General features: G+C 35.3%; 1 protein-coding gene across 1 annotated transcript in view; it reads right to left on the reverse strand.

The window, feature by feature from the left end:
* Nucleotides 1-3: 3 nt before the first annotated feature.
* LOC117108357 (kinetochore protein Spc25-like) overlaps nucleotides 4-9,132 on the reverse strand; it is a 12,814-nt gene continuing 3,685 nt past the window's right edge. The window contains exons 2-7 of the mRNA XM_033250350.1: nucleotides 4,387-4,568; nucleotides 3,713-3,778; nucleotides 2,615-2,761; nucleotides 2,042-2,146; nucleotides 1,701-1,799; nucleotides 4-1,256 (exon numbers count right to left, since the gene is read on the reverse strand). Coding sequence (XP_033106241.1) covers nucleotides 1,138-1,256; nucleotides 1,701-1,799; nucleotides 2,042-2,146; nucleotides 2,615-2,761; nucleotides 3,713-3,778; nucleotides 4,387-4,558 — 708 coding nt within the window. The 5' untranslated portion in view covers nucleotides 4,559-4,568 and the 3' untranslated portion in view covers nucleotides 4-1,137. The remainder of the gene's footprint in view (nucleotides 1,257-1,700; nucleotides 1,800-2,041; nucleotides 2,147-2,614; nucleotides 2,762-3,712; nucleotides 3,779-4,386; nucleotides 4,569-9,132) is intronic.

The raw sequence follows: 9,132 nt of genomic DNA on the forward strand, positions 1-9,132 counted from the left end.
GATTCACATTCAACGTGTATACATTATTATACAAAATATATGTTGATAAAAAACACACAAAAATCGATTCCTACATCATTTAAGAAAAAAGAAATTGAACAAGTTTCAATGCAGTTATAGTACAACACATACTTTCCAATGCTTTGAATTATATAATTTTAAATTGTAGAATGTAATAAAAAAGAGTTCTCAGAAGCAATTTGTACAGAATATTTACATAAAATTAAAAAATAAAAATTATAAAAATATAAGTACAGGAGATAATAAAAGCATACATTAAGCGTGAATTTGAAGAAATGCATGCAGACTTTTAAAGAAATATGTTACAGTTGTTACATTTGGGCATTGATGTCAAAGGTCAAACTGAACCATATATGGGTCAATCACAAGAAACTGACACAGTAGAGTTGATAGCATGGGCTGAGCTGACACATATTTTAATAATTGGTGTTTCTATTGGTGAAATTGCCTCAGCCTGTCTACACATCCACGGGAACATAGATGCTGACACATATTTTAATAATTGATGTTTCTATTGGTGAAATTGCCTCAACCTGTCTACACATCCACGGGAACATAGATGCAGTGCTCAATGGCATTTGCATTTCGATGATGCTAACATCAGGTCACCTATTAACTGAACAGTTCAACTTTCATAAGTTGACTTTGCCTAACTTGAATAATTTCTAAGTCAATCTTATTTTACAGGCCAAATGTTGTGTATTTCATTAACGACCTGTAAGTCAAATTTTATCTAAGTCAATTTTTCAATGCCATTTTGGATTCGACATAGGCAAGTTCAACTGTATACACAAAAAAATATGAACACTGTAAATTAATATTTATGAACTGTAAGAAGGAAAGCAAATCTCATGACGTTTTGACAATAAGAAATATCTACTGTGTAGTAGGCTATCCATTTACATATTTTGATTGACAGGAAGAAGTTAATTATAAACACAGGTTTTGGCAATTTCAAACACTGCCCTCTGTAGTCCATGATTGTTGTACACTTAAAGTCACATGAGTCATGGTAAGGCTGGTGGTACTGCGCACAATACTTGGCTCAGTTTCAGGTGGCCGTGTGGGTCACACGATCCATCGAGTCTCAGCTACAAGCCATGCTTATGAGTCATTTCATATCATACTCTTAAAAGCTTTGCGGACAGTGATGACAAACTGTGAAAAGTTATTTGTTTCGTTGAGCTTGCATATTAGTTCATCTAGATTCGAAATAGCTGGCTGACAATCAGTAACTGACAAAGAGAAAATGTTAAAATTACATTATTAACAATTAAAAAAATTAATAAAAGTGGTGCTTTCCATGCCCGTTCCCATTTATTTATCTTGCGTATTCCCGTAGTTCGGTAGGCTTATCATAGGCCATACATCATCGTAAATAATTGTTTATAAAGATATGCTTGAGTCTTCATTGTGTTGTTTATTCGTTTGAACACTGTTTACATTGTATCTCATACACGGTTTCTCAAAGTGTTTCTTTACACACAGAGTATATGTATATTCGAGAAGGCACTTAGCTAAAAAAATCATGTTTAGTGTGCTGATTATTCAAGAGCGGCGATTATTCGAGGATTAGTTAGATGGTTTCTAAAATACTGCAAGTTCATTATTACACTCTTGTATTGTCATGTATTTATACAACTGATGGCATATAGCCATCTATTTTCAGCAATATTTACCTTCATATTTTTTGTCAGAATTCACTTTCACCACAAAGAAATATGGTTGGTCAGTATTATTTGGGTTGATTTGTGTAAAAACAATCTGCAGATGATCTCCTGAAAAAGAAAAGTCAAATAGTATATTAATCATTTTCTATTAGTATTCTATTAACATTACATTATACAGTATGTAAGGTCATTGTTGCATATTTTACATGAAATGACAATAGAATATCAATTGAGCTAAGAGTAAACATTCACAAAATATTAGACAGATTATCCTCTAGAGGGCAGTACACTGACTATTCAATAAAGTGAAACACAAACTCAAAATAATGGTAAAATATTAAGTACTGTACCATCAATTTTCTTGAAGGAAAATGCTAGCCTATCCTTGTAAAACATTGTGGCTTTCCTTAATTCCTGTAACCGTAGATGTGTGGCTTTTTCTTGTGCCACCAGTACTGTAAGCAAGCAAAAATAAATATGACTGTTTCAGAGTGCAAAGTAAAAGTATTCTACATCCTGCCCACACTCTGTAGAGCAGAAAGGCAATCATTTTTTTTGTCCATTAATTTAATATTTGTATAAAAAAAAAAGCACTTGTATTAAGTTTATGTGTTGATGTAACAATGGAATATTCAATCAAAAAATGTATGTAACTTATAGCTGTATGTTCCGTATTGGGTCAACAGAGTGAAGTAATACTTTCTGTATATTTAGGTTGATTCATTTTTAGTATTGCCTGGTTTACATAAAATCGCTACACTGTCTCTACAGTGTTTTCAGTGCAAATCATACTGCGTAGCAGTTCCAGACGCAATCGGGAAGGTTTCCTGATTCGACTAACCAATCAGCATCACCGAAGGCGTGTTGGTGATAGCATGTAGCGATTGTATGGAGACCAAGCTTGAGTTTAATATAAAACCTACATTCTTGTTCTTTTTCAATTTCTTTGGTCATAATTTTCAATTGTCCTTCTGTGCTTTCTTTCTGTAAAAGTGTTTCTTGCATTTCTTTCATTGAGGTTTCAATTGAGATCTTCATTTTCTTCAACTCTTCTTTACGTTCCTCTGCAACTGAAATTCAAAATAAGCTAAATATATTAAATTTTAGTTGCAAGATCAAACATCATACATAATACTAGCATATCTATAATAAGAATTTGGTGCAACACATGTACAAAACACACTACAGTAATTTGCTGAACGCTGCTAAATACTACAGTATAGCTTGTTTTAAGAAGGCTAAAGTAGTGTAGTTGTTTTAGTAGAATCCTGGCCTTGATATAGCATTTGAATATAGGAACAAGGTTTTGTAGGCAAGTAAAAGGTAAGGCCCCATAAAAAAAATGATTAGTTTATCATCCCCGCGCGCATCTCTTTTGACGAAATCGCGATTTTTTTTTTTTTTTTTACGCAAGATCAAACATCATACATAATACTAGCATATCTATAATAAGAATTTGGTGCAACACATGTACAAAACACACTACAGTAATTTGCTGAACGCTGCTAAATACTACAGTATACCTTGTTTTAAGAAGGCTAAAGTAGTGTAGTTGTTTTAGTAGAATCCTGGCCTTGATATAGCATTTGAATATAGGAACAAGGTTTTGTAGGCAAGTAAAAGGTAAAGGTCGAAACCTAAAGCTCTGGGAATCACGGGCTGGAGTCTCTATTTCCCTGGTGTTTAGGCCAGACCGTGGAAGACTGTGGGGGCTCACCACTCCTCCCACACTGCAGTCTGTTTTACCTTCCCAGCATATGCCGGTACCCATTTATACTCCTGGGCGTAGAGAGACAAACGTAGATAAAGTGTCTTGCCTAAGGACACAAGCGACTTGCACAGTAAGGGTTTTGAACCCCGTAACTCAAGGTTGAGAGTCCAAGCCACAACTGTGGCGCCAACCTGCTTCCAGTAAAGCACTACAATTTAGTAGATTCACTATATAAGTAACATTATAGTGTATCTGTGTATGGTACTGTAGCTGTATTTATTTGGTGCTATTATCATTATTCAATACTTACTTCTTTTGTTGACTTCTGCTTGATTCAACAATGATTGTAAGTTCTCATTCAGTTGTTGTATACTTTCTGTAAAATATCATGAAACCATTTTCAATTACGATTATTTTCTCCTGACAGTGGTCAGGGTACTACCAAAAAACAATCTCCAACAAATATTTTTTGTTTTGATTGTGGTCAAAGTAAGACAACTTCAACAAAGGTTCTTTTTTCTTGATTGTGTTCTGGGTACATAACAGTATTGTCAAATAAAAGCCACTTTCAGACGGGCTGGCAATATTCCAGTAACGATGAAGGTATGCCAACCAGCATGCACCCTTTTACAAAACAAACAAATATTGCAGTACAGTAATATTGCTGTTATAATAACTCAGGCATGACACTGGTAATATTGTATGTATACCAAGTAGGCCTGTCACAATTATGTTACACCTAGATATTATAATGCAGCCTACTGCAGCTACTGTACACACTACAATATTTTCAAAAATGTTAGTTTGCTGTGTTTCGATGTAGGCAGAGCTCACTCCCCCATCCTCACCTCCCCAACCAATACCATGTAAATGAATTTTAGGGGCAATATTCCATAATTGTGTTCATCACTTATGATCAAATTATCCAGAAATACTACTGTATCAAATTCAGAAATAGTGATTATTATCTTTAAGAAGCCAAACCTTTGCCCTTCTGAATCTGCTCTTCATGATTCAGTCTTGCCTGTTCTTGATACTTCTCTAAATCCTCTGACATATACTGATCCAGAAGCTTATGGCGAACCTGTTCCAGATTATTGCAGAGTTTGCCAAGTTCAGCTTCAGAAGAGTTTGTTAAAGAATTATCTGATGACATGATGTGGAATCTGCAAGCACAAGGTACAATATCAAAACAACAGACAAAATTGAAACTTGGCAGAAAGTTACTGCACAGATAATGCCAAATTAAGATTGTGCATGCAGTACTGTACATATCAAAGAAAAAATTGCCATGTGAAACTAAATTATATTTCTCATTTTTGTATTTATAATGGAAAAACATAAATGCACAGGCCTTAATTTACAGTCTGGTATATAATGTAGACCTAGAACTATAATATATTCAATAATTATAATTCCACGCACCTATTTTTCAAGCAATTTTCCATGCTGCAAATTTGAGCTAGTTTTGGGGGTAATAAATTACTTTACAGTAACTAAGGCGGCAAAGGCCTGAGTGAGTAGTCTACCTTGACCTTAGGGATTCGGCCTTAGCCCTAGCTAGTACTCAATACACTACATAGGGCCTACTAATAGAGGGCTGGCTAGAAATTAGAAGATGCATGTTTTCATTTCATTTCATTTTATTCGAAATTCATATACAGTATAAAAATTTCAAGGAAAAATTGAAAATTGGCATGATGTCTATTACTGTGCTGTCTTGTCACAGGGGCTGGAGGATCCAAAATTTTTAAAATTTAGTGGCAAGACAAGGTGGGCACGTGCCTCCCCGTGCCCACCCCTGTGTCACACTACTACACCAATGATTTTTGCACCTTCTGATACCATATACGTAAAAATAATTTAAATATCTATGGTGAATAAAAATTACATTTACAGTTATTCCCATTTACAAATATAGGACTAATTCAACTGAATTACAGACAATCGGGCACATGAGACGACCGGGCCCATTTTTGGACGATCGCGCCCAACAAGTGTGGACGATCGGGCCTACCGATGTAGACTTTCGGGCCCATTTTCTAAAACGGCGGGTAGACGTTTGGGCCCATTTTGCCAAAGACGATCGGGCCCATTTCCTCATGACTTCGGCCTCCGATAATTTCGGTCGGGCGAAATTTGTATAGGGCGCCATATGGGCATTATCCCACACCCACTATTGTTTGGAGTCGTCATCTATGCCGTGGTGTATGTCTATTTACAGCTAATTCAAGCACAATGCTTTTGTTAATATTTTTCTTTTTTTCAGGTAAGAGGGAATGTGGATTCTATCAAAGCAACATAGCCGTTGAGACGGTCTATTAGGCCTAAAAATATAAATTTTTTTTTTTTTTTTTAAATGATAAAAAGGGGCTGGTTGAAAAGTTTTTTTTTTTAGTAAAGAACAAAGCAGAAAAAAAGTTTTCTTGCTTTGCCACCCCTATTTTTTTCTCAGGTAGTGGGGAAGGTGAGGAGGGCAAACAGACAAACAGCCTTATTATACTTATGACCTTATGTAGAATTTTCTGTTTTATCATTCATTTTTATTTATACTGAGTGGTAAAACTGTACTTGAAGTTGTAAACTAAGGTAAGTTTCAGTGCATAATTAATAAATGTAATGTTTTGTGTTGTACAATTTGATATTCAATACAGATTACATTTATTTGGGTGGTGGTAGCCTGCACCCATGGACTAAAACACAATAATGTCTAAAAGTATACATGCATTTTATTTATGATAGCAGCCTAAATGTTTATTTGTTAGACAAATATTAAATAGAATGTACGGTATTATGTAGTATAATTTAGTGTACGTTAGTGTTATTTCATTGATGTCTTATTGCGTGTTTGAAATCCTGTCTCAAGATGACACAGCTGTAATCCCAAACAAGGTTGAGATATGGGCCAATTTAAATGATGATCATTCAATAGCAGCCTAATTTTGTTCCCTCGAACATTACGTTCCCTTGTAATGTTATTTTATTCCTTCAATAACATTTCGTACCTAAAAATATTATTTCATGGAATGAAATACTGTAGTATTTGTATAATGATACTCCCACCATCGTCGGCGCAAATTGTATTATCATATATTTCGAGGCAACAAAATGTCATTTTAAGGGAATAAAGTATAATTTGAATTTGGATCAACTACATCACATAAGAACTACAGTATGAGGACAAACTTATACTGGTTTGGTCTTTATTTCCTTTTGTTTCTGCTCATCATAATAATTATTCTGTTCATAGATAGATTCAATCATCACATGCTTCAGCGCATAGATTGAGATATTTTTCTGTTTTTAATTGTCCATTAAAGTATAACATCCATAAGTCATGCAGAGCCTTAAGTTTCCCATTTTTCCTTTGCCGTCTATTCAGCATACCTTGGGACACCAAGGTGAAACTATGTGCAGTCGACAGTTGGCGGGCGAATGCAAATACGCTGCGCGATTTTCCTCCATTTCTATGACAGTCCTGACTCGAATTTCTGTACTTCTAGCCTCGTGTCCATAGAGCCACTGAAAGTGCGTTGAATAAGCAATTCCCATCGCCACGAACCGCTAGACATTTTCCACTGGGGATAAAATCTACAGAAAACACAAAATGGGAAAACATATTTAGGCCTACTATTATTTAAAAATTCCAATTCGGTAGGGAAAAAAAGGAAAAAATCTTCACAAGGCTGAAAAAACACAGAAAAGCAATATGGTAAATGGTATAGGCCCAAGTAGATATTAGATATTTTTAGTAATAGTAGATATTTATAAAACGAAATTTTCATCAATTTTAATTATTATTTTTTTAAATGATTAATCACCCTACCTTGCCAAAACGTCTTCCGCCTGCTTGTCAGCAATGGTTTGGCACGCATCAAAGGGTTCCCTTGCCAATTGATCGTTTCTCATAAGTATCTGTTCCATCTTTACACAGGCACTTAGGACACCTTTACTTTTCGCAGACCTCAGTCTGCCTAGTGCGACTGCATACATGTAGCTGTACGGTTCATCACAGCACGTTGAGCAAATGTATTCCATGGGAATACTTGCGAGGGTTTCCAGATTACGATCAGAGTTTTTTTGCATCAAGCGTAATGCCAATACTTATATCGACTGCACCATACGGACCGTAGCCCGCAGTTTGTACTACACATACCGTACTCGCCCTTTCATTTGACTATTTTGTTTGTGATTATAAACAATTTACTAGGCTAGACAGTAGTAGTACTACTAGGACTAATGATGATGCGCCATCTCTCCTCATTAAAAATCAGGTCATTCCATTGTGTAGAATCTGCAATCACTGCTTATTTATTTCAGCATTCTTTTATGATGTTGTTCCATCCAGGCAAAGGTTGAGGATTACTAAGCCTATGTTTTGCCCCAAGTGTCAATTTGCAACTAAATGATTCGGACAAGTTCTTTCAATTATCGTTTTAACATAACTGGGTTGTTTTGTTATACCCCGAATCCTTCTTTAAGTCCGTTAAGACTCCCACCGACAATCACGAGACAGCAATTTTAGGGAGCAGAGTTGTCGGCCGACGGTCAGTGGCCGATTTTTTAGGAGAAGGAAGTAACAGTATGAGCACTTGAGACTACGATATAAAGTGCTATATAAATTTGTCTACACTACTTTCAAATATTCTCCCAACACGTTAAACGGGAAATTTCAGCCTTTGGCTACTTTCTGTAAAAGAACAAAATACACCTGAATAATCATAATTAGGTGAGTCGAATGGTCAAGCGGTTAAGGCAGGGGTGCTGCAACCTGCAGCCATAGTATTGGCGCTGGTTCGAAAACAAAAAAATATTAAGAATAAACAGTAAGCTATAAGAGCTTGCATGTAGGCCTACATTTTAAATAAATAACTATAATCCATTTTTTTTCTTTTTTGATTCATCACATTTCAATATATATGTTCAGACGTCAACCCGATATGATGTTACGATGGGCAGTACATAGTTTAATTACCTAATGAACCTTAACAAGACAAGCAGCACCAAACGTGGTATTTCTTATTTACAAAAGCTATAAGTAGGCCCTTAATAGGCCTATTAGTTAATACTGAAAAATGTAAAAATATTAAAACCAGTAAGAGGCTATTTCAACGTTTAATCAAAATAGGCTATAACTTTGTTGTATAATGACGATGGTAAATATCTTAAAAAGTCTTACTTTAGTCGACATAACTCGAATTGACTTGCAAATTGGTGACTGTGGTACACCAGTACGAAGTTGCCAACAGCACAATGACAAGTCAATCAAAATCGGTGCTATGAATTCGTTACCTCAGCACTCAACAGCGATAAAACTTGATTAAACAACCTGGAAAAGTTAACTACACTGATCTCCCACACACAATACAATGTCAACACACCAACAACTCACTCACTGCGACTCTAATGAAAAAAAAATAAATAAAAATACAACTAAAGCAGTAACCCACTCTCTTAAACGGAATCAAACTCAATGAAAAAAAAAAAAAAAATCAAAAAAATCTACCAGACTCAATAAAATGGAAACACACTCACAAATCACCCACTGAAAACGCACCAAACTAGAATGCAAAAAAAAGGCAGGAAGTCAACAACTGCAAAAATATCTAATCAGCACTAAAAGACTTTCAAAACATTACCCAACTCCTTAAAGAAAACGAAAGTACACTCGCAACGCAAAACAACAACACCACTATCAATAAACCAAGCACTACAATCTTCACAATATAC

The sequence above is a fragment of the Anneissia japonica genome, unplaced genomic scaffold, assembly GCF_011630105.1.
Source record: "Anneissia japonica isolate Jap-2015-1 unplaced genomic scaffold, ASM1163010v1 scaffold426_len1935630_cov189, whole genome shotgun sequence".
Lineage (NCBI taxonomy): Eukaryota > Metazoa > Echinodermata > Crinoidea > Comatulida > Comatulidae > Anneissia > Anneissia japonica.